This window comes from Cheilinus undulatus, linkage group 2 (genome assembly GCF_018320785.1).
Source record: "Cheilinus undulatus linkage group 2, ASM1832078v1, whole genome shotgun sequence".
Taxonomy (NCBI): domain Eukaryota; kingdom Metazoa; phylum Chordata; class Actinopteri; order Labriformes; family Labridae; genus Cheilinus; species Cheilinus undulatus.
This window is the reverse complement of record NC_054866.1, coordinates 6,754,702-6,781,482: the sequence shown is the minus strand read 5'-3', so window position 1 is coordinate 6,781,482 and position 26,781 is coordinate 6,754,702. Positions and strand designations below refer to the sequence as shown.

Genomic DNA, 26,781 nt, shown 5'->3' with positions numbered 1-26,781 from the left:
TTTTCATCCAGTGATTCATCAGAAAAAGTTGAGATTTGTTGGCTTCATTTATCATTAAAAACAGACAGCATTGTTCCTGATGGTGCTCACAGACAGAGTGGCTGTGTTTGCATGTTAGTACTGTATACTTCTCAGGGTGTTTGCTCCATTTAAACAGACAAAAGGAATTATAGGAGCCCTGGTGTTTACTTGTTTTTCTCTTAGCAGCCATGTTTTCCTCTCTGCGTGTCCTTACGCCAAGTTATTCCTTCAGCTGCTGGTGGTAGTATGAGTAGGCAGTAAAATGGTAGATTAAACGGCTTGTTTCTTGATTTTGGGTTTCCCATTTCAAAATGAAAATCAGTTGGCCATTAAATGTACTGACCCCTGACATCAAATACTATTAATTTGATTGAAATGTCTTTAACTAACACTACAGCACCAGAACACTGACTGACAGCTGTCAGTGATCGTCAGAAGATCGTCAGCTAACCTTAACTAGCGAAAGTTAGCAGATTAGCTCTGACCTATGCTTCAGCAATATAGAATTTCTGTCCTGTCTCTTCCCAAACAGCAGCATTATTGACCCAAACACATGGTAAATTCATTAATTGGTATAAAAACATCAATGAAGCTGAATTCTGTCTTGGAAATCTTTAGTTTTAGTGATTTAAATAGTGTCTTAAAAATCATTATTCCTTACACTTTATAACCTGTTCATCCTCAAACTTTAAATAGTGTGTTTTAAAGACTGAAGTTTTAGGACTGAACTACATTTAACGATTGGTATGTCTGACATAGAGAAAAAACTAATATTGTGCATCCCTAGTGCTAAGCTGTTTTTGCCCTCCAGTCCTCTATCAGTTATGTGACAAAACATTATGAATACATGGTCCTCACCTTATAGTCCTGCGGCTCACTCCTGCTACTGGCTTCTCACACTTCTATTGTCAAACTGAAAATATTGATTCCATATGAAGGCTGTGGAGACAAAAATAAAATTTTGTTGCATGAAGGCCTAAAGGGGGCTGCAAGGAAGGAATGCTCAGAGGAAACCAAGTCAGAAAAGTTACAAAAGTAGAGGATGAGGAAGGAGGAGAGAGTAGAGGGAACATTTTTAGGGCTAGCTCATAAGAGATGAAACATGAGTTTATCTCTTTTTTTAAGCAGGCAGAAACAAAGAAAAGAAGCCAAAGTGTTTGTGAGGAGGACTCTGAGAGGGGAGGAGCATTGTTAAATATCCACATGTGTGGTGAGACATGTGGCCACCATGACTGTCTCTGGGTTTATGGAGGAGTTTGTTTCCAATCCATCTTCCTTTAACTGAACAACATCACATGACTGATAGGGATGGCTGAAGCTCCCTAGTAATGGTTACTTATAGCCTAAGTAAGAGAGAGTCAAATAAAGCATAATAAAGTCAAGGTAACTAAAGGATAGTAAAGTCAAAATTAAGTAATTGAGTGTAAAGTTTAAGTAAAGTTAAGGATAGTTAAGTCAAAGTAAAGTAAAGGAGAGAAAAGTTTAAGTAAAGTAAAGGATAGTAAAGTCAAAGTATAGTAAAGGAGAGTAAAGTCAAAGTAAAGTAAAGGAGAGTAAAGTCAAAGTATAGTAAAGGAGAGTAAAGTCAAATTAAAGTAAAGGAGAGTAAAGTCAAAATAAAGTAAAGGAGAGAAAAGTCAAATTAAAGTAAAGTAGAGTGAAGTCAAAGTAAAGTAAAGAAGAGTACAGTCAAAAAAAAGTAAAGGAGAGTGAAGTCAAAGTCAAGTAATGCAGGGTAAATTCAAAGTAAACTTGAGATCAGTACTTTATAATGTTCCATAGGTCGTCACCATAGTGCTCAACGGGTACCACCCGCTTTTTCAGCCATTAGCAGCAATCCACGGCTCCACCAATCAGGGATGATGCTGTGATGCTCTTGGATTGTGGTTAATTTTGTCCTGTTGATCGCAAATAAATATTTCGCAAAGCTGTTACACAGAGAAAACAATTTGAACACCGAGAACAAAAATGAAACATTTTTGTCTTAAAAAGAGGATATAGTGTCTTTTCCATGCCCTTATATATCCTGGTTTCTCACTCAGGTAGCTTGTATTAAGTCTATCTTTAATGCTGGTGACATTTTGGCTAAAAATCACATCTACGTAGACTGAATGATGTTTTGACTGATGAGGGACAGTAGGAAGGAGGGAGTGGGTGTGTCTTATCCCCTCTTCCTTTCATACTTTATGACATCATAAAGGCATTAAAGATCTGATGTCTTGACGGCAGCTTTTAAAATTCTGGGATAGATGGACCTCAGCTGAAACTCCAGGCTTTAGTTACTCTTTAAAGGAAGCAACACTCCACTTAACAGTTAAAATGTGAGGATCCATCAGTGTTTCATCGTGCTGTCTTTAGTGGTTTTATCCCAAAATGTTCATATTATTTAAGCAGACATGTTTACAGGAGAGCTTCCTAGTTTTCTGACACAGCAGAAGAACAGCAGCATCGAGTAGACATGTAAAGATCGAGCGTTTTGGCATGCTCTCAGCAGCTTTGAGGGAATTAAAATGTGGTCCAGCAGCACATTGAACAAGAGAGTGAGCAATCAGTAGAAACAGGTGGAGTTTAAACAAGTCAGTGAATATCAAAACAGGAAACAAAAGACGTCCACAATGACTCCTGATTGCTGTTCCACGTTCAGACGGCTGGATGGATCTTGGTGCGGTCTTTGGCTGGCTGAGTAGACGACCGCCTTCTGGTTTTGAGAAGGTGTCGTTGTGGTTAAATAGCAAACCGCCCAGCCTTCAGGCTGCTCCTGCAGACCTGTGCTACTCTAAATGATAGATCAGCTGTACATCCCAGCCTGCGGTCACTACTAATGAAAAGCAGACATGACGAGGCAGCTGTTTTCACTGGCTCTCTGTGGCTGATAGGAAACTGGTGGAGTAGAGTCATGTTTAGCTGCAGTAAGGAAGCAGATAGTACTTGTGCTTCTTTGGTTAAGGCCACTGAAGCTGTTTAGACATTGATAGAACCAGTTACTTCTTTGGTGACCAAATGGTTTTGCCTCAATTGTTTTCTTGTCAAGAAACTCTCATTGCACTCAAAGCGGTTTCACATCAGCCTAGAAGTCCTGCTCATTAGATCAGCATGAACACAGGAATACAGGGACCGGGTCAGCCTGAAGATGTGATCACAGGCATAATTCATGTGTCCTTGGACATAGTCGTAGAGCAGTGATACTCAACGTGTGGCTCTTTTGTGGTGATTTGTGGCTCTTTTTTGCCTTAATTTAAAGCATTATTCCTCCAGAAAACCTTAGATAAAGGGAAACTTTGACCTCAGAAGTTAACCGTTGCTAGTCACATTCATCAGTTTGTTTTCCAGGCTTATACAGTTGGCTTTACTTGTCAACTTTTAAATTCGTCTGTATATTTCCATTGCCCTTTATTGCAATTTTAATCAATTTTACTGCTTTAAGCCCACTTTTTTTCTACTTTTTGCCCAGTTTTTGATTTTTTTATTCTGCTTTTTACTATTTGCAATTTTTCCCCATGTTTGCCATTATTCACCCATTTAAGCTGCCTTTTGCCATTAAATGCAACTTTTTTTCCCAAAGTTTTGCCTAACTTTGCTGCTTTTTGCCCATTCTCCCACCTGTTGCTGCCTTTTGCCCATTTTAGTCACTTTCCACTCATTTTCTTTTTGTGTTTTTACCACTTTTCGACAAGTTTTGCCACCTGTGACTTATTTTCATCACTTTTCACCTAGTATTTAGCATTTTATCCATATTTGGCCACTTTTCACCCTTTTTTGCTGCTTTTTAACCATTTTGTCCCTTTTAACTTTTTTTTATTGCCACTTTAACCCATTTTTGCCACTTTTCACCACTTAGATTGTGGCTCTTGTAATGGTATTTTTCAACAATTTGGCTCTTTGGTTGAGCAGGGTTGAGTAACGCTGTCCTAGAGAGACAGGTACAGTGATCCCAGAGTTCATCCAACATGACTTCTTCTGCCAATTTCTTCTGTTGGGGGTAACATATCACAAAGTAATCAGAGTACTCAGATTACTTTCTGTTGTAGTGAGTAACACGTTACTTTTAAATCAAGCAATCTGTTGTTGGTTACCCTTTACATAAGGTAAACCACTGATGGATGGAAATTTTATTTTTTCTTCTGTTGTTGTGGCAACAAAGAAAAGTAAAAGAGAAGCTCGGTGAAGCATCAACACTGTTTCTGTTTCTCTCCTTCCTGTGGTGCGTTGCTGTGTGGAGGAATATAAACACAGAGAGTTTCAGTGCATGTTGCTAGTTTATTGAGCAGTGAGCTGGCGGAGAGGACAGCATTTCCCTGTGGAATTATCCCTATTAAGTTAGACTTGTAGACAAAAGGGATGAAAACAGTGTCATAGTAAAATGTAAGTTTAAAGTTCTTGTTGTATTGTTTTTCAATAAATCTAATTATGTGTGATTATTATACAGAGCATTTGTGTGATGCTGTATGTCTCTGCACAGTTTGTTGTCAGATTGCGAGCATATTAAAGAGCTGTTAAGGTTTTTACCCCTGTTAAAATTGTAATCAGGTTGAGTGTATTTTATAGCAGACAGATTTTTTTAATTTGAATTAAGAAATCTAAAATCAAGAAACAAGCTGTTTCCTCAGTAGCGTTTAAGAATAGGAATGAAAAAACCTGCCCTCGACCCATCAAGCAGTTACTCAATTCGAATTCAAAACACAGACAACAAATAACAACCGATTTTCATTTTCTGTTTGTTTTTCTTTGCCAAAAGAAATAAATATAGAAAAACAGTTTGTGTTTGACCTCATCTTTGTGTTCTGATCAAAAAAGAAAAGATCAAAGAACGGAACAGCGGTGATGTAACTTTCCTTTTTGTCTTTTATTTGTTACTTGCTGCAGGTGTGTGACATCATCAGTGTTCCGTTCTTTCAAGTCAAAGTTTATTTATATAGCACATTTAAAAACAACCTTAGTTGACCAAAGTGCTTTACAGGGTTTGACGTAACAGTAAAAGCACAATAAATGACTCACAAAAAACATGTAAAACACATAATGATCTAGCAATATCAATAATATAAGAAAATACATGTCAAAATGTCAAGTTTAACTTGTATTAAAAGCCATGCAAATAAGTGAGTTTTCAGCAAAGAGTTAAAATGATCTATAGACTGAGCTGTTCTAATGTTCAGAGGTAAACTGTTCCACAGTCTAGGAGCAGCCACAGCAAACACCCTGTCACCTCTGGTTTTAAGACTGCACCTAGAAACATCAAGAAGCATCTGGTGTGTTGACCTCAGCGCTCTGATTGGAGCATGTTGGTGCAACAACTCAGACAGATATAGAGGTACCAATCCATGCAATGCTTTAAAGACAAGAAGCAACATTTTAAACTCAATCCTGAAACTAACAGGAAGCCAGTGGAGAGAAGCCAGCACCGGTGTGATGTGGTCTCGGCGTCTCTTGCCAGTCAGAAGCCGTGCAGCCGCATTTTGAACTAGCTGCAAGCGACGCAGAGACGACTGGTCCAGACCAACATAAAAAGAGTTACAATAATCCAAGCGAGAGGTGATGAACATGTGAATTACCCTCTCAAAGTCGTTTGGAGGAAGGCAGGGCTTGACCTTCCCCAACGGCCTCAGCTGAAAGAAGCTGGTCTTAACTACTCAGCTGATCTGATGGTCAAATTTGAAGCAGCTGTCAAAGATGACACCAAGGTTGCGAACAAAAGGGCGACAGTAGGAGGCTAACAGACCAAGAACACTGTCAACACCATTCAGGAGTTCAGATTTTCCAACACCATTATTTCAGTTTTCTTTTCATTTAAATGTAAGAAGTTTAACTCCATCCATGATTTTACATCTTTTAAACAGTTTTGTAAGACTGTAAAAGAATTTCCTTTAGGGGTCATGGGAAGATAAATTTGCAAGTTGTCAGCAAAAAAATGGAAAGACATATTGCGTTTCTTGAAAATAGACCCCAAAGGGAGCATGTACAAAGAAAAGAGTAGGGGGCCTAAAACAGAGCCTTGCAGGACCCCATGACATAATGGGGTTGGCGAAGAAGAGAACTGACCAAGATTGACAGAGAAAGTCCTTTCTGATAAGTAAGATTTTAACCATTTTAGGACAGTCCCTTTAACACCAGTACATGATTCAATACGTGATAGAAGAATCTGGTGGTCAACCGTGTCAAATGCAGCAGTCAGATCTAAAAGCACAAGCACAGCTGAGTTTCCAGCATCAACAGTTAAAAGGAGATCATTAAAAACTCTTAAAAGGGCCGTTTCTGTGCTGGGGCATGATTTCAAACCAGACTGAAACTTTAGTAAAATGTCATTAAAATCAAGGTACAACTGCAACTGATTTAAAACCACTTTCTCTAAGACCTTTGATAGAAAAGGAAGTTTAGAAATGGGACAGAAGTTTGAAAGCACAGAGGGGTCAAGATTATGTATGTTCTTTGATCTTTCTTTCTTTTTTGATCAATACACTATAACAATAAAATGAAAAACAAACATCTCAGTTTTTTTAATTAAAAAAATGGAATAAGGAGCAACAAATTAAAAAAAAACTTGAAAAAATAAGATTTTTTTTTCCATGTTCCTCATTTAATATGAACTGCCTTAAAAGTGCAAAGGGAAGGCGTTTTCCATGTCAAGTTTTCTTATTTTTAAACACTAATTCAGAAACAGCTTGTTTCTTGATTTTGAATTTCTCATTTCAAATGAATAAACCATTTCAGATTATTGGCCATAAACTAGGCTGTAGAATGACAGTAGTCATAAAAAAGGCAGACATGCCATCGGCTGTGTGCCATTCCAGTAACCAACAAGTGGAGTAAGTGGTTGAAGAGTTTTTATTTTAGTGCTGCAGAAGTATTTTTAATGATTAGGTAGGTAACGCAGTAATTAAACAAGTTTTAAATGTAACACCTCCCAACACGGCTGGCTGATAATGATGTTTAACTGATACATCAGAGCATCATTACTACAAACAGAGCTGTGCCCGAGCATGGAACGATGTTGCTGATGTAAAAGCAGACCAGTGGGGTGGGGTCAGTCATGTGTGGGCACGGTATAAAACAACCATGCCTGTTGTGAAAATACTGATTAATTCCTGTTTAACTGAGACCTTGGTGAACCGCAGGACTGACTGAACCTCTATGCCTTCTTTGAAAGGTTCCTTTCAGTTTAAAAACTGTGAACGAAGGCAGGATCATTGGATGACTATCGACTTCAAAATGTCAAAGAAGAGAAGTGGTCGGATGAAGTGATGATGAGCAGCAACTTGTTTTGTGTCATCTCTGCTGTCAGACCAATAAAATTTAAGCACTAACTGACATTTCTTTGGAGAGTAAGTCCACAGATAAGGTTGAGATATGTCAGGGTTTGACCATGAACACTGGCCACAACTTCTCTGTAACTGATCCCTGTCTCCCGGAGGAGTCTCACAGCACTCATGTTATCTCCTTCCATGCGTGCTTCAGTCCACCGGCTGTAATGACCTTAGAGTGGCGAGCGGCCCCGCCGCCTGCCCTTAGTATAAACACAGACAGGAGTGAAAAGTCTTTGAGTGTTTGACTCGTAGCAGGCTCCCCCTCTGTGTATTTTTATAACGCTGTAGAGAACACCATGTTGAGAAAGCGCACAAGTCAGCCATTATTCCCGGACTGCTCTCCAGCTGGCCACCATCCCATAAAAAACTCCAGCTTCATTCCTCCTCCATCCTCCCTCTCTCTGCTCTTATCCCTCTCCATCTCCTCAGTCTATCACTCTCCTGGTATGCAGTGTCATTACTATGGTATTCTACGCTCTGTGATGCAGCCGCAGCTCAACATGCTGCTGGGTTTTTTCTTGTTTTAGGAAGTAGCTTGAACACAGCTTTCAGCCTGTCAGCACGCTGACCACAGAAAAGGAGAAAAAGCCTTAAATTAACCCCAGAATAAAAAATAAAAGCTTCTCCTTTGGGGCTGAATTTCTTAAAGACGGATGCTGAACATGGAATTAATTAGTCTGCAGTGATTTTTTTTTTCCATGTTCTTTACTGAGTTCATTTATAATCTAAAATAGAAAGAAAACTCGATTTGCTGGGATTTTTCCACCTTTATCGTATATATATATATATATATATATATATATATATATATATATATATATATACTTAGCAAATTTATTAGACCACCACCCAAAGTAAGGTTTATGCCGCAGCTGCCCTAAATTAACAGCATTGGTAATTACCAAAATCATTTTTTATGTTTCTGCAATGGTTAATACACCAATATGTAGAAGCTCTTTAACCCAAATGATATTTTTAATGCTTAAATAGAATTATTATTGTTATCCATGAATTTTCAAATTTACTGATTTACAAAAAACCTGAAAAAATATTAAACCACGTTATTATTCCCTGAATAATATGTCAAATTAGAGTTATTTACTTGCATTCCTGAAGAGAAAAATGAGTTTTAGTGGTTGAATGTTCAAATTTGGGTATTAAAAGGTGAATTCAGTTTGAAATTCCTCATTCCTCTTCCTGTATATATATATATATATATATATATACATATATACATATATATATATATATTCCTTTTTTATTTAAAGAGGACAGTGGTTTGAGTCAGATATAAGGGATGAGAGAGTTTGGGAGAGATATGTGGGAAAGGAGCCACAGGCCAGGCTTGAACCCCCACCATGTGCATACATTGGGCGTGCCTTTACCACTAGACCATCTGAATCCCAACTCAACTTTTAAGCTAATCATTTTCTGATGCCTCAGCAAAAACGTACACTTCAGTCAGTAGCTAGCAGACTACAGGCGTAACTTACTGGGAACTTACAGCAGCTGTGTTTTAATACCCAACCTTTAAAGGTCACATATTATGCAATCCACCTTTTCAAACAAAAAAGATGTGCCTATGGCCTGTCCACAATCCTCCCAAGATTTAGAAAAATCCATTCCCTCCCCCCTCTCTTTCTCCACCTTTCAGAAAAAGTGTGCTGAAACAAGCTGTTCTCAGAGTTTCCCCTCATGATGTCATGTGGGGAGTTAGCCCCGCCCCCAGGTTCGGTTGGCCCTCCCCACTTGGAAGACAGTTTTGTCCTCCTCAGGAGAGCCACATCTATTTCCTGAGGGGGTGGAGCCAGGGGTGGAGCCAGACAGCTCATTAGCATTTCAAGCCACGAACACAGAAACAGCTCGTTCTGAGCAGGGCTGAAAGGTTTTTAGACATGCAAAAATCCAATTCTGGAGTGTTTTTTTCAGTAACATACTTTACAGGTATGTTTTGGGGAACTCTGAGACCAATATTAACTTGTCTTAAGGGGTAAAATATGTGACCTTTAATATATAACAGTGTGAATGTGGACCATGTGATTTTTTCCTCATAACCCCAGTCTCATTTAAGAGCTGTACCTAGTATATATCAGAGACTTGCTGTCTCTCTTTATGCCTCTGTATACTCTTTAAACAGGCTCTGATGGTAATTTCTGGGTCTCAGCTGATGTCAGATGGTGACCTGGATTTGCAATTTCATTCCTGGGGCAGTGTGTTTTTTAGAAGGCACAGATGGATCATTAACGTCATTATCCTGTTTCTTTCTCAGCTCCTGATATTTCATGAAATCATGTTTTGAATCTCAGTCCTGTTTTACATTTATAATCCTGAAGCAGGACTCTTTTAGTACGGCAAGGATTAGATAAGGCCAGCGTCTTTCAAAGAGGCATGTCATGGTTTTCTACATATTCAGGTGTTTTTGATCTGAAAACCTCCTGTTAAAGCATCTCTGTGAACATGCTGCCAGCTACATACTTCCATCTGTTCTGGAGAGAGAAGTCTGATTCTATATGTTGTGTCTTCTTACCTGCAGGTGACTTACCTGGGCAAAGTGACAATTTCTGGAACCCAGTTCCTGTCAGGTTGCACGGAGTCGGCGGTGGTGGGCCTGGTTGAACGTCGTGCCCTCGCTCAACAGCAAGGCACCTGCCCTGGAGGCAGCTCTCTGCTGGAGATCCGGCCATTCCAGGTGCGTCTGCACCACCTGGACGAGCACGGCGAGGCCTCAGTAACCATGGACACCTATCAGGTGGCACGAATCGCCTACTGCACAGCCGACCACAGCATCAGACCCAACGTCTTCGCCTGGATCTACAGGGAAATCAATGACGACCTGTCCTTCCAGATGGACTGCCACGCAGTGGAGTGTGAGAGCAAGCTGGAGGCCAAGAAGCTCGCACACTCCATGATGGAGGCTTTCCGCAAGACTTTCCACAGTATGCGCAGCGACGGCCGCATCCACAAGAGTGGCTCTTCAGACGACTTTGCTGAGGACTCGTCCACCCCTGAAGACTCAACGCCAGATGACGGTTGATCTGATACTGACCCCATCCAATCAGATTCAGGGGTGACTGGAAGGATGGACCCATGACCTTCTCTCTCTCTCTCTTTCTCTCTCGCTCGTTCGATCACTTTTCTGTTACCAATTCAGAACAAAATGAACTGACCCAGTGATCCATCAGGCCCAGGATAATGACGTAGCTGTTCAATAATCTGAAGATAGATGAACGAAGGAGTTCCTTAAGATTTACATTTACATACAGGGATAGCAAAGTGCTGCCACCTACTATTAAAGGCCCCTAACAACCCACAGGGGGCCCCGCAAGCACCTATGTAATGCCCCAAGAGATTGACTCAACCTTTCTATTTCCAACCACTGTCAAACAGACTCACTGTTTGTGGTTTTTTTTTCATCCGGGAAACAACAAACGGTCAATCGTGTTCCTCTCATGACTACTTGTTGCCGCCCTGTGAGGACGGGCCTGTGACCTGTTTGGGTCCTAATGCAGAGTTTATGAGACTGTTGGAGCACATAAATTCTTTAAATGTTTAATTTCATCAATCATTGTTAAAATGCCTTCGACCTCGGTAAAAGCGAACGAGGATGTGAAAGAAAAGCTAAGTCTTTAAGCATTATCAGGTCAAAACTACGGTTCTGAGTCCAACCCTTAAATGATCTGCCATCATGGCTCGTTCTCATGTGGACCATGGAGCCAGAGCTTCTGTTACTGACCCCGTTTATACCTGGCATTAACATCCGTTTTAGGCATTGGTGGCAACCTGATATGAAAGCTCAATTTCTTATTTAAACATCAGCCTTAACATCATTTCTGTGGCTTTGAGGGCCCCCATGGTTTACTTAGGTACATGCTGTGTGAAGGGGGAGCCAATTAGCCATGAGCTAAGAGGCTAGCAGTGTCTCTTTAACAGCTTTTCTCCCTCATGTCATAAACATGCTTTTGAAGGGCACCTTGCTATACTATTTTGCGAAGAATTCTGGGATAACTGGGTACTAGATAGGTCTGCATGTGAAAGGCAAGGACAGAATGTTTTATAAACTTTGATGATATCATCTTTCTAAAGGCATAGAAGGATGGCATTATAAAAGTCAGTGGTACAGAATGTAGATGAAGCTTGGGATGTTGGCATCTTTTTCCCTCCTTTTTTGCCAAATTGTAGGCTTTAGTTGGCAACTTTTGGAAAAGGATAAAATGTTTTGATATTAACTTTGATGACATCATCTTTCTTAGGCATATAAAAGGCTTTTAAGGATGACATCAAAGGCAGTGGACGGAATGTCAGTGAAGCTGGGGGATGTTAGAAGCTTTTTCCCTCCTTTTTTGCCAAATTGTGGGCTTCATTTGCCAACTTTTGGAAAAGGATAAAATGTTTTATTATTAACTATGATGACATCATCTTTCTTAGGCATATAAAAAGCCTTTAAAGATTTTTGCTGAACAGTAGGCCATAGTTGGCCACTTCTGGAAATGATAGAAAGGGTTTTTTGTTTGTTTTGTTTTGTTTTTTAAAAATCTGATGACATCACCTTTTTGAAGTGTATCAAAAGATGACATCAAAGGCAGTGGATGGAATGTTGGTGAAGCTGGGATGTTGGCTGCTTTATTCTTTCCTTTTTGCCAAACAATAGGCCATAGTGGGCAACTTTTGGTTGATAGAAAGCAATTTTAAACTTAGATGACATCACCTTTTTGAAGCCTATTAAAGGATGACATCTTCAAAGGAAGTGGAAGAAATGTTGGTGAAGCTGGAGATGTTGGTGGCTTTTCCCCCTTAATTTTTGCCATTTTGTAGGCTTTAGTTTGCAACTTTTAGAACTTTTTCCAAAAGTTGCCAACATAAGACAGTTAACATGAGCAGTAAGGTGTAGTTTACCAAAGAGCCAGTTCTAAGAACTGCGTCTTTTTTTTGTGAATGATAGGAGCCAGCTCCTGTTTAAGAGCCACTGTACTTTGTTTCCCTTTCGCCGTGAAATAGTCATAAAAAGGCCAGAATTGTACCAAATGAAGAGCCAGTTTGGGGCCGTAACACTGGCTCTAATTACTAAGCTGAGACATATCACTGGAATCGTTAATTAGTCTGAGCATATATACAGACGTTAAGGAGCCACATTCTTTTAACAGGCTGGTAGTCTTCATTTATAATAAATTTTTAAAACATAACATAAAAACATAACTTTAAAATTTTTAATTTAATTTAAACTAAAATCCCATTTTACAGTTTTTTAAATACCCAATGTTGAAATTCTTTGAAGAAACAAAAGAGAAGATCAATGAAAAGCCACCTTTTCAATCATTTATTTTATTTAATGTACTACATCGGTGTTAAACTTTGACTGTTGTTGGATTAACTGGTGACACTTCATTGTACATTCTACTATACTGCTTACGCCTTCATCGTAAAAAAGGTAAGCCTTCAGAGACATTAACACAACTATGACAGACTGCAGAGTCTCAAATAATTTAGAATATTTAGGATAGAAAAGAAAATACTGGTAGCATGGATCAGTGTTTCCCAAAGTGGGCATCAGGACCCCTGAATCCCTCTGAAGAGGGACTTGCAAAAACAAAACAAAACAAAACAAAAAAAAACAGAGAAATTCAAAATGATTTAAAGTGGTGTATCTCATCCATGATCTTAAAAAATACTCTTCAAATTAGTTCAATTTTAAATAAAACCGTATTATTAAGTGAGAATGTGCTTTAATGTAAGTGACGTGTACAAAAAGTCCCTAAAATCAAAACTTAGCGACTACAGTATGCACTGATGTGTGTCCATGTGTACGTAAGGGTGACTACCTGGTAACCAAATGCCCAAAACGGATGTCAACGCAAGGTATAGATGGGGTCAAGTGTCTCTGTCTCATAGGTACTTAAAGATTCAGACGATGTGTAGAGTACCGTCAAAGATTTAACGTCTGGAAAAGTTCTCACCAGGCTAAAGCCTGGACGTCTCTCCAGGTTCTCCAGAACCAGCCACGTCTGACTTCAGCTGTTTAGTAAACCAAATTCAGGCTGGATTGTGCCTGTGGGATAATGTGCCTCACTTTTCCTCTCACATTGGTTTGGTCTCTTACCCAGGTCTCAGCGTATGCGTGGCGTTGTGTGCGTGCCTACCTGTTTGTTATTTGTTTCTGTGTGTAGGTGTAAAGGCTTTCTCCTGTACTTAGTGTTAATGAATGTACATGTGAGTAAGTATGAAAAAGGATTATGGGGGGGTTGTGATTAACTGGAGGTAAAGCCTTGTCTTGCCCATGAAAGGATCCGTTTTTCTATGCTAGAAGAGGTGTTTTAAAAATCAGACATGGTACTGTGACCATTTGATCTGGTGTGAAACAAAGTCATGAGAGTCTGAAGGTGACGGCGTCTGAAGATGTTTGTCCATGATATCACATCAGGTGTTCGGGAGCAGAGTGCACCAGCTGGGCGTTCATAAAGTTGGCATTTAGGCCCCTTCATCCTCTATTTTCAAAACACATCCCAGTACTGATGGAGCTGCTGTATTCATTTCATCATTAGAGTTTGGTAGGTTCTCTCAAAGCTTATACATACAGACCAAACTTAGCAATACCACTGGTAAACATGGGGGGCATCACAAAACACTTGTGGAGGTCTGTGAAAGACACGACCTGTCGTTGAATCCTTTTGTTAAATGCAAATCCAGATGTGCATGAGTATGTGGGCAGTGAAAGTTGTATAGTATTAAAACCCCAGGAACTATTTTTGTACTTAAAGAAAGAAGTAATGACTCTTAGCCTCAGTCTCACTTCTCAGTTTTACCCCTAACCCACTTGAAGTCTTCTCCTATGACATGGGACGACCATTCAAGTTCCTGATACGTCAACGACAGCATTTATAGAAACAGACGAGACAACCAAACCAGACATTTCTACAACAAGGGTTTTTTAAAAATGCTTGGAACCATAATGCATTATTTTAAAATCTTGCAGATGTTTCTGAAGGCATTCTAGGAGATTTCCCATAATACTCAGTTTGGTGTGTGCCTCTAGATAATCTCTGTTTGAGATTTCCCAGTAAGTCGACATCCTACAAGTCAGTGTTCTCTTTTTTTTTTTATTACAGCCAAAGCTTTTTTTTTTTTTTTTTTTTTTTTGAAATGAAAAGAAAGCCGAAACCAAGAAACAATCTGTTTTCCTTATTACTGTTGGAAATAGAGAAACAAAACGTTAAAAAAAAAAAACACGCTCTTGGCTCTTTCAGGCAGTTCATAATAAAATGATAATCAAAAATGTTTTCTTTGTTTCCATGAAGATTTGAATAAATCAAAAACTATTTGTTTTTCATCATATTGCTTTTATGCTCAGCTAAGAAAAACAAATCAAGAAAGAGATCAAAGAACAGAGCACTGGTGATGTCACACTCTTTTATTCAAAGCAGCGGCTTTGAAGTTACACGTAAAGAAGCTAAAATAAGGTTACATCACCAGTGCTCTGTTCTTTGATCTTTCTTTTTTTTTTTTTTTTTTTTGAATCAAAACACAAAATCGACATGATGAAAACATAACAGTCTTTGCTCCCCTAATCATAAACAGTTATAACACTCAATAGTGCTGATCCACTTTCTCAGTGATTCTGGTTCTGGAAGTAAAATCGCCATTCAAATCTTCGTAAAAAACTTATTACAATGCTTTCAATGCATGAACCAAGCTAACCAGCTCCCTGAGTGCTCATGACTATTTAACACTGGATTGGGTGAAAAACAAAGCATTTCGAAAATAGTACAACACTGCAAACATACGGTATTTCTTTACAAAGAGTACGGAACTACATATCCCACAATCCATTGCAATTCATTCTATTTGTTGTTTACGGTAGCTTCTCAAGCTTTCAAACCATGTATGTACCGCTTTTCAGCACTTATCTTCATTTTAGTAAATATGTATGAAGTTATAATGTATGATGCCAAAGTTTGAGTATTTATTGCTTCTTGCTGCGGGGGCATTCTTTGTCGTCATCAACAGTCGACAGTAGGGTTGTAACGATATCAAAATGTCACGGTGCGATAACACCTCAGTAACAATCCATGGTACAGTATTTACATTGACAGCCTTCGTTCATGGACTCAAACATTTCCATGGTAATCAGAGACCCCACCAATCAGAGATATCACAGTAACACTCAAGCATTGTGGGTATTGTAGTAGTTTTGGCCAAGATTGCAAATAAGCTATATCTTTCTTTAAACAAGTTCGATATCTTGCAAACTTTTGTCTTCTACAGTAGCATATACCATCGTTTCACCTTCAGGTAGTTCCTGGTCAGTCTAGCTTGGATGATCCTGATTATAAAGGCTAATAATCAAATCCACTATAGAGAAAATGAATGGGGTTTTCACTTTCTGAATCTATTGGGAAACAGCTTGTCTCATGATTTTTGACTCTGACTTCTATCCCTAGATGTGAACACACACTTCAAAGGGATAGTGGGAGGGGCTTAGGGTGATTTGGCCTTATGCCTAAATGCATAGGTTGCTCCTATGTGATTGGCTGATTAGATATTCGTTGAACAGTTGTCCCTAATGCTGGTGATCAATCTTCTAAATGTGACAAAAATAAAGCTAAATATCCAAAAATGGATTTGTGGGATGGGCAGGAGTTGTGTTTAGATTGAGCCTAAATCCTTAAATGTCTGGTTTAGCCATGACTGACTTCTCAGCTGTAATTTACACTGAATCTAACTGGGAACGGTTGTAGCCCAAGCATGGCATAGACAGCTCCATGATCCTGGGAGGATTCATCTTGTTTATTCAAACAGCTCATCTGATAAAAAGGAGCCTTTTGATTGGCTCACTGTCCGATTTATTGTTATAACATTAAACCCAGCTGACCAGCTACTGCACTCGGCTCCTGATGATGGTACGATGAATCCAACATGATGTGAGCACCTGAACCATCACCTTCCAGTCTCCAGCGATCTCTTCATGCTGTCAGGGACAGTCGCTCTGTTCTGCTGCTCACGTCGCTTATCTCTGATTGTCTCCATTGTGAGGGACAGTCTCATCGAAGCTCCACAGGTCCTTCATTTCTAACTGGATTTTGTTGAAGAGACTGGATGTTACCAGAGGAAGGAGCCATCACTCAGTACGTTTACATGACCAGTAAAGTCGAGAGACAATTACAACTCCATGAGGACATTTAACTGGACTACTGTCTTTGTTCCAGTAAACATGACCAGTAAAGTTGAGCTATGGTTCCAGCTTTATTAGGACCTTTAAGTGGATAAGATAAGACATCCCTTTATTAGTCCCACAAGGGGGAATTCCATTTTACAGCAGCATAAAGTATTGTGGACAAAGCACGCCATTGGCGACAATAACACAATAGAAATGGAGGACAAATAAGTAGTGTTACAAGAGCATTAATAAATACAAAAATGTGTAATATAAAACTTCAACTTATAAATTATAAATAGTATTTACAAACTGTTATGTACAGGTAGGATGTATTACAGATTGGGTGTGGTGGAGATGTCTTTGACCAGTAAAGTTGAGCCATGGTTCCAGCTTCATTAGGGCCTTTTACTGGACTACTGTCTTTGTCCCAGTATAGGTGACCAGTAAAGTTGAGCCATGGTTCCAGCTTCATTAGGGCCTTTTACTGGACTACTGTCTTTGTCCCAGTATAGGTGACCAGTAAAGTTGAGCCATGGTTCCAGCTTCATTAGGGCCTTTTACTGGAGTACTGTCTTTGTCCCAGTATAGGTGACCAGTAAAGTTGAGCCATGGTTCCAGCTTCATTAGGGCCTTTTACTGGAGTACTGTCTTTGTCCCAGTATAGGTGACCAGTAAAGTTGAGCCATGGTTCCAGCTTCATTAGGACTATGCTTTACTTTTAGTACCAGTGAGATGCCAAACCCCAGAAGACTGGTTCCCAACCTGGGGTCTGAGACCCCCATGGAGGGGCACAGGGATTTGCCTGCTCTGTGGTTGTCAAAATTAGATTTGCACATATAAAGTGAAATCATGATAAACACTTATTTCATACTTCATTTAAGGGTTTTGGGATGATCTTAAATCATGAAGAAATAATAAACAATTAGCCAAAGCTTACAAACTCTAGAATCACATATATGTGACCAATGAAAAAAAAAGAAACATCAGGGTGAAAAAATACAGTTATAAGCACAAACAGCTCAAAGTTTGCAAACTGTTTTTTTATAATCTCGATAGCATCGTAAACTGGACAGAGATCAGACTCATTGCAGTCAGGAAGGGAGGGTGTAACAGAGACAGATTAAGTCTTGTCATTTAAATTGTAAGAGCCAATGTTGTCTTGCTCTTTTAGTGTTTTCACCTCTCCACTAGAAGATTACCTTTCGTGAAAAAAGAATGAGTGAAACCCTGTAATACTTTCTTTGCAGATGACGCCACACAGCAGCAGAGAACTTCCCTTTGGGGGCAACTAATGATTTCTGCGTAGAGAAATGCTACCAAAAAGCCATGTTTTAAGCTGTTCACGACTATGCCAAGTATTCAAAGTAGAGAATTAACTAAAATATCTTAAGCTACTTTTGTGTCTCAAAGGTAGTGAATTATAAATGAGAGAATAGTTTTTAAAAATTAGTCAGAAAATTGTAATGAAAAAGAATCAAGATCGTGATCTGGCCATATAAAATGAAGCGGGTTCAGGCTGTGCTTCATTTTAGTTTTTTCAACTTGAGCTAATGATTCACACCTGACATGCATTTTAATCATGTGATCACATGACACCCACTCCTAATTCACAGGTCTATTTTAGCTGCAGGATTTCCGGTCTCCTCTGCTCTGCACTTGCCAACTCTTCCCTGAGTCAGTACTGCGCTCTCACTTTTAACCCTCCTCCACCCCAGCAACCTCCTGTAGGCTCCCACGGGGGTTTAAGATGTCATGTCATCACTCCTCAAATTCTGCAGGTAAAATATTCCTGAGGAGAGATTTAAGTCAAAGCTGGACACCTGACATGTTATGTTACAATGATAAATGCTTGAACAATGTTAGTTTACGGACTGAAATTATTTTTTTTTCTATATCTCCCACCCCGAATTTAAAGGTCTTTTAGTAATAAAAGAAAGGGAGAATGCTTTGCAAACTAAAAGGTGAAACAGGAGTTTTTTTTCCAGTCCCACTAAACTATTCTTACTCTTTCACAGTTCCAGGTCAGAATTTTAAAACATTTCCCACTCATCCATTCTAAGTAAAGAGGTTGGGAACTATTTCAAGGCAGACCTCAACACTAAGCATTTATCCAAAGCCGGATGTTTAGACTGAGCATGCTCCATACATCTATTGTAGTTTGGGTCTGAATGAACTGCATACACGTAAGGGTAAATGGAGCTCTAACCATATTATACAGATGTGTGACATGTTAACATGTATTTCAGAGTCCAGCTGTAGTCACACTGACACAATAACTCGACTTTCTCTGACTGCATGTAAACGTACTGACTGATTCAATCTGAGTGATCCGGTTCTGGCTCTAGACAACACTCAAACATACATAGAAATATACATATGAACATACACATCATATTGATTTTTGCTGAATAAGCTTCTGTAAATACAAATGTATCACTCTCCAAATATTACAGCATAACTGTGGATAGCTATCTGAAATAATTAGAAACCTTGGTACGGTACAGAAACAGTGTTATAACGATAACTGTGAAATCGAAGTGCAGAGCCTGACAGAGGTGGTGTGTGCGTGTGCATGTGTGAAGTGTTTGTATGTGGGAGGCATGATGAGGCGTGTGTATGGACAGGCCTGAGGGGGGCGGGGCTGTAGATTACTGTGTCATGTCTGTCTGAGCTCAGACGCGCTTTAAATGTTCCACAGATGTTACCTTAAGTGTTTTCTATACAGTGTTTGCAAAGATCAACAAACGATTGCATATAAAGTATTTACCAAGAGCTGCGTGTCATCGTGGAGTCTGTCTGTCTTTGACGGTTTCTTCATTTTATTCTTATTTATTCAATCATATCCTAATCATATTCTATTTTTATTTTTTATTTAGCCTTTATTTAACCATGAAAAAAACCTTGTTGTAATTAAACATTTCTTTTTAGATTGTCCCGGCCAAGACGGGCAGCAGCACAGTTTAAAAAGTTACAAAGAGCAGTTATACACAGCAGACAGTTCTAGATCACACACGGACAAAATAGTTGGTGCCCTGTTGAAGAGAGAAGACCCCACAGTGGTCACTGAAATAACTGGACAAAATAAATGGCACCCTTAACTTAATATTTTGTTGCAGGTGTTTTGGCCCACTCCTTGGGAGCAGACTGCTCCAGGTGCCTCAGGTTTGAAGGGTGCCTGCTATTTGGCAAAAATGAAGAGTTACAGACCTCAACATTCCTTGTGCCACCAACATTCTGTCGTCTCTCTTTGGAGATGACATCCTTTAAAGCTTATAGCACATTCCATCCTTTAAGAATGATGCCCTCCTTTAAAGTTTTAGGATGTTCCAACTTTGCCTTTTGAAGGGTGTCATTCTGTGAATCCCATGAAATATTCCTTCCTTGTCTTTGAAGATGCTGTCATCCTTTAAAGCTTATATAAAATTCCATCCTTGCCTTTAAGGATGACATCATCTTTTAAAGTGTATAAAACATTCCATCCTCCCCTTTGAGAATGATGTCATCCTTTAAAGCTTAAACATTCCATTCTTGCCTTTTAGGATGACATTATCCTTTAAAGTGTATAAAACATTCCATCCTCCCCTTTGAGAATGATGTCATCCTTTAAAGCTTAAATAACATTCCATTCTTGCCTTTTAGGATGACATTATCCTTTAAAGTGTATAAAACATTCCATCCTCCCCTTTGAGAATGATGAAGCTTAAAGAACATTACATCCTTGTCTTTGAAGGGTGTTATCCTTTGAAGCCAATGAGACATTCCCTCCTTGTCTTCGAAGATGATGTCATACTTTCAATATAAACCATTCCATCCTTCCTTTAAGGATAATATCTTCCTTTAAAGATTGTAAGACATTCCACCCTTGACCTTAAAGGTCCTCCTTTAAAGCTTAAAAGCATTCAGTTTTGCCTGAAAAGATATCATCCATTTAAGCATCTAAAACATTCCATTTCTGCCTTTTAAGATGATAACCTTTTAAGGCTTATAAAACATTCAGTCCTTGCCTTTGAGGATGATGTCATCCTCTAATCTTACATTCCATTCCATGCCTTTGAAGAAGAAGGCAACCTTAAAAGCTTTCTTGCCGTTGAAGAATGTCATCCTTTTAAAGTTATAAAACATTCCATGTGTCTCAAAGTGAAGGGTACTCTGTTTCAATATATTTAAAATAAATGTTCTGTTATTTTTGCCCGTTTCATCTTCTCCCTGACAGGTACCCCAAACCAGCAGGAAAAACTATTTTACCTTGCATCAAACTGGAGTGAGACCCCAGGGTAGACTTAGAACTCACTTGAGGGGTTAAATATCTTCTGGCCTTGGAGCGCCTGGGGGTCCTCCAGAAAAAGTTGGTAAACTTTGCTGGGGGGATGAATGTCAGGGTTGATGGTTTAGCCTTCTGCCACTGTGACCCGACCCTGGTGAAGCAGGGGTAAGAGGATTGATGAAAATCAGATCCTGCAGGAGTCAGTCCTCCTCACACATTTCTTGTATTAATCTATTTTGATTCCTCTGAGAATGAAATTATCTTGGACCTGAGGAGAGAGGGGCATTGGGATAAGTTCACTCCATCCGCTGCCACCACAACCTGACCTCAGAGAAGAAGTCTATGGATGGAGGGTTCCATCTCTGTCTGATTTTAACTGATGATTCCTCGCTGCGGTGCGTGTGGAAGGATAAACACAAAGATGTTGTGTTTTAGAACAAATGGAGTGTTTAACCAGATAACGCTCTGACAGGAAGTCAGCACACATGTGAAGCACGACCACAGAGTCCTCTGTACGTGTAGCAGCATGAACAACCCTTCCCGATACTACTGAGGTGTATAATAAACTTCAGTACAGTCTATAAGCTTCATGGAGTGTCTCTATTTGACTACAGCTACAGTTCTACTTAAAGCTCTTAAATCTGCTTTTTCTCAGGATCATAAACACCAAATGTAGGTGGAGGGGTCTGTGTGAGCAGCGTCTCATACATCTCTGCGTGTGGCCACGGCACCCTGAAAAACTCCTAAACTTCACTTTATTGTGTTTCCAACACGTGTGTTTCAGGTCAGAGTGTGACGCCGCCTTCTGTCAGTGCTTGGAGGAAATTTTTCCTCTCATTCCTGACATTCCTCAGACTTCTCAGATCTCTCTTATTGTGTTGTTATTCTCCGGCCTCTCGGCCCCCTCTCTCCCTCTTCATCAGAAACAGGATCACTGACTGGTCTCTCAGTCCTGCAGCGGCATGGCCATCATTTTGGTTCTTAAGAGCTGCTAAAGAATTGGAGGCAAAATGGATGCTGTGAAGACTGTTAATATGTGCTGAATGTGAACACTGCCTCCCTCTGGAGAGACCCATGTGGAACATTTTTCTGAGAGCCTCTCTGGTGGTCAGAGACAGTCCAGTATTTCATGGTGAGATTCCCTGAGCATAAGAAGAGAGAAAAGATTTGATGTTTCATCTTAAACATTACTGAATTTGGAGCATTTTAATTACTGAGTAGCAAATGGGGAATTGTACAGTAAATATAATATTTCCTTATTAAGAGCATAGATCTCCAACCAGGCTGCTTAGGCAAAGTAACATCTCTATAATAAGTAAAATACACTGCAAAATTGCCAGTGCTGATTAAACTCATATAAAGTTAAATTTAAGACTTTAAAAGTATCTATAGAGGTCCATACTAAATCTTTGGTAAACTACACTTTAAAAGTGTTAAATATTTTATAATATGACAGAGCTTCATTAACTCTTGATAACCTGTGGCAAGGTGGCTCTCCTCCGGTAAGCATAAACCAAGTCAACCTCAGAGCAAGGTAATGCAAACTGATGAAAACTGCACACTTCGTCACATACAGGAACTCTAACTCAGTGGATAACTTCAGTCATGGTGCAAATATGTCTCACATTAAAAACAACAACAGGAACTTGGGCAAAAGAACCCTAGTAGGGATCACTGTACAACAGGTAACATCCAAACACAACTACACATATAAACACTGCCCAGGGGCATGATGGGAACTCTGCCCACTTATTCCCCAGAACTAAAATCACAGTAGGCAGAGCTTCAGTTGACCCCTTACAGAGGTGAACTAACACTGACGGATCAACACTGTCAAGTAACTCCAACACTGAGGACCATTTCATTCAGAATAGAGTTGAAATTACACATTGCAAGTTAAACTCTGAAATGTTCAATGCTGAAATGTCAACATGCCAGTTTTTGCTGTTTTGGAATGTGATGTGAAATCATTCTGTCATCGTGTGCTACTGTGCGGTCAACAGAGTATGAAGAAGTGATACCAAAAAAAGAGGGGGAGGTCAGGCTTGTATTGTGTTGAGGATAAAATGAGTCATAACCAGAAAAACTAAAAAAGCAGTAAAGCACACTGAGTTGAAAAAGTTAAAAAGCCTTTAATAAATAGGCTAAAGTGCCTAAGCGTTCATAAAAGATAGCAAAAACATTATTTGTCTACTTTTAAAAGCCAAAATGAAAGCTTTAGAAGGAACTTGAGGTGCAGTTATGGGGTTTGCTCATTAGCTCATTTTGAATTTGATGCCAGTGACACATATCAAAAAAGTAGGGACGGGGCGACAAAAGGTTGGCGAAGTAAGCGGTACAAATGGAAAAACAGCTGGAAAAGCATTTTGCAACTAATGAGGTTAGGTGGCAACAGGTCAGTAGCATTTTAGAGAGGCAGGGTCTCTCAGAAGTAAAGATGGGCACAGGTTCACCAATCTGTGAAAAAGCATGTCTAAAAAACCATAGAATAATTTCAGAAAAATGTTCCTCAATGTGAAATTGTGAAGTCTTTAGAACAAGCTAATAAAATGTCTCGGTTAAGCGTCTGATGTGTTATGTTCTATTCTGAGTGAAATATGGGTTTATGAGATTTGAAAACCATTGTATTCTGTTCTAATTTACATTTTACAGTGCCCCAACTTTTGTTGGAATTGGGAATTCAGTTATCTCTCTTTTTAAACCTCCTCTGGTAACAGTTTCTAACAGTTGTATAACTTGCAGAATACTCTAATCTTTTAACCATGGCCTGTGGTTAATAGGGCTAATCCTGGTTTCTGAAATCATGATATGATGTTTACATGCCCAATCACAAAACAGGACACTAACAAACCCGATAAAACAGGATACTCGCATCCATGTTGACACACTCACTCGGCCATCCACGATTGCTTGTGATGATTTATCACAATACCGCCGATTGTCTCTGCACTACTAGTTTCATAACAGAGCCAACCTCCTGCCCTCGCCGCTCTCCACTTACTGTACACAAGCTGCTCTGTTTCCATGCCTCTTTGTCTCCCATTTCTGCAGAGCACACCCTCTCTGATCGCTCTTGTGTCAGTCTGACCCACTTCCAGCAGAGCATCAGCACAGAGGGGCCCTGTGGGGCCCAGAAAGAGGCCATCCCGACAGCCTGCATCTCTGCTCTACCGAGGCGTCAGTCAACCCCGTCAGTGAGCTCACAATACCGCTCTGTTTCTGGTCCAGCTGGCCACACTTCCTCCTCAAAACCCCAGAACCGCCCGTCTGTCTGTCCATCCGCCAACGAGCCCACACACTCCAGGTCCGGCTGGCGAGGAATGGTGCCAGTACTGGCTTCTCATCAGACTTCTCTTTCACTCCCAGAGCCAGTTTTAGTAAGGTGGAGTCCTCAGGCATTGACATGATTAGGCACCATTTATCTAAAATCATTGACATGATTAGGCACCATTTATCTAAAATCAAGAGAAATATTTGAAATATTTGTTTCAAGTGAAACAAATATTAAGAAGACTCTCCTTTCAGGTAGCAAAGCCATAGAATCACAGGACATACCCAAAAGTGAATCTAAATCCCCAAATAGCCAATAGCACTTCATCAGCTCTTAGAAGAGCATCAGAACTCCAACACCCCTAATTATACATGAGTAGTATCCCTCTTCAAACCAAAACAGACAAGTTATCAAAAAATCAGCATTCTCCATCTCTCTGTCTTAAAGGTGCAGTGTGTAATATTTAGCCTAGTAGCATTTAGCAAAACAAGTTTGGTTAAAATGAAACATAACATTTATAAGTAGATAGATCTAAATTAGTGTTGACATCTGATAACACATTTTTTAAATTTATGTTTTAAATTAACTCAGAATAAGCCTTTTATTCATACATAGGGAGGGTCCCCTCTAAGGACGCTGCCATCTTGGATTTTTGCATTTTGCCTGTTTCTATGGCACCATAGAAGGAACCAAATAACAGTTAAGCATGTATTGATTTTTAAACTTCACTGGTTCCCACAGTTATCACCAGAGAAATGAGCATCACACTCCAGAATTGACTGTTAGATGTTGATAGTCTCAATTTTACACACTGCACCTTTAATTAGAATACAGATGTACCAACAGTCTTTGCCTTATGTTGACTGTCCTTTGTTCTGGAAAAGTGGGTGGGAATGGCAGGGAGCGAGCTAATGATGCTCTACTATTCCATGAAAATAGAGGGGAAAAGTCCCAATCATCCCCAGCTTCACCAACATTCCATCCTCTGCCTTTGAAGATGATGTCATCCCTTAACGTTAATCAAATCTTCCATCCTTATCTTTGAAGATGATGTCGTCCCTTGTATTTAATCAAATCCTCCATCCTTGCCTTTGAAGATGATGTCATTAAAGCTTATAAAACATTACGTCCTCCACCTTTAAAGATGGTGGTCATATACAGACAGGGTGGTCTGCAACATTGACCCCCTCACTCATGGTGTCACACTTCAAAAAACACATCTCACTAAAAACATCAACTAATAAACTAAACATGCATTTTTTTTAGAATGTTCATGTTCATTGCAAAGTTGTTATTATGCATGTTTAGTCTATTAGTTGATTGATTTTAGTGAGAAGTGTTTTTTGAAGTGTAACACAATGAGTGAGGGGGTCAATGTTGCAGACCACCCCGTCTGTATGTGACAGTACCTGTGGTTGAGAATAAATAATAGCTGTTCATGCTTCCTGTGCCAGAGCTTGTCAAAGTTATTCAACTTGTCTGAGAGCCATTCCTTATCACCGCTTGCCTCAATGTGAAACCAGAAAAGCATTCAGAAAACACATACCCCCACCATTATTGTTATCTCCCAATAGTGAAGAGTCCACCAAATACATTACTGGATGCAGACAGTGCCCCAGATCAGCAAGTACTACCTCCCTGGTGGGGTGGAGACACGGTGTGGCAAAGCATTGGTTTCACCACGTGTAGAAATCATGTTGTAATGTTGCCTGCCAGTGCCAACAGATGCACTGACAGTCTCACCCATGGTTTTAGGTACATCAACATATTTGAATCACATAGAATTTATTCAAAGAAATTACATAAACCAAATTTAAGTAAATTAGGTAAATTCTATGAGCTACATTTTTTTTAAAATTCAGTTTCATTACATAAGAGGTATTTAACTGTTTATATTAGAATTACTTGATTCAATTGGATGGAAATTTGTTATGTAATTGAAATACATAAACCTGGCAAAATTGGTGAATTAGTTCTCTGAGTGCAGGCATACAGAGTGAGTAAATTCTTTGTCATCAAACATTAGCTTGATCTTAACAGTTGCTAAAAATTGAATTCAGATAATTCATTTAATGTTTTCTTACCTCCTCCAAGGAGGTTATATGATCGGCAGAGTTTGTTTGTTAATTAGTTAGTTTGTGTGTTAGCAACAAAACAAAAAAAAAAACTCCCCAAAAAATTTTGGCGTTCATAGAGTTTGAAAGATGCACGCCCGGTCAAGGGGACGAGTTGGAGCGTAACAGAGAGAAAGACAGTGAATTGTAGCGAGAATACTCACAATGCTGGGAGGAACAGAGAAATATTCACCTTCTGCCATGACTTGGTGAGACCCTGGGTGAGACTGTCAGTACATCTATTGACACCAGCAGGCACCATAACAGTCTACCTTTGGCAAAGCCAATATTTTGCCTCACCATGTTTCCACAAGCAGGAATAAGACAGAAACAAATTTACAGTGAGGTGTGGTGTTTTGCTGAAATTTGCGATAAAAATCTGCAAATGAACCTTTTAAGAAAAAGTGTAAATAAACAGTGAAATATTGCTAGTCTTAATTTCTATGACTTCATTGAGAAAAAAACAGCTCTATAATGAATAAACTATGGTCAGAATTACTCTGTAGTGAGAACAATTGCAATAGAGTTGTTTTTATTTTGTTCATTGTGGAGTACAAAATCATCATTTAGAGTTAAATAAAAACACTTGTTAGAGTAAAAACAACTCTGAATACATTACTCTGCAAGCAGAGTGAATTTTACTCCAAATAGACTGGGACCAAATG

The 26,781-nt window shown here is 39.4% G+C and overlaps 1 protein-coding gene across 1 annotated transcript in view; it reads left to right on the top strand.

Annotated features, from left to right (window-relative positions):
• The window catches only part of pid1 (phosphotyrosine interaction domain containing 1), a 77,341-nt gene extending 57,445 nt beyond the window's left edge, over nucleotides 1-19,896 (top strand). The window contains exon 3 of the mRNA XM_041803012.1: nucleotides 9,853-19,896. Within this exon, the coding sequence (XP_041658946.1) occupies nucleotides 9,853-10,353 (501 nt within the window). The 3' untranslated portion in view covers nucleotides 10,354-19,896. The remainder of the gene's footprint in view (nucleotides 1-9,852) is intronic.
• Nucleotides 19,897-26,781: the final 6,885 nt, after the last annotated feature.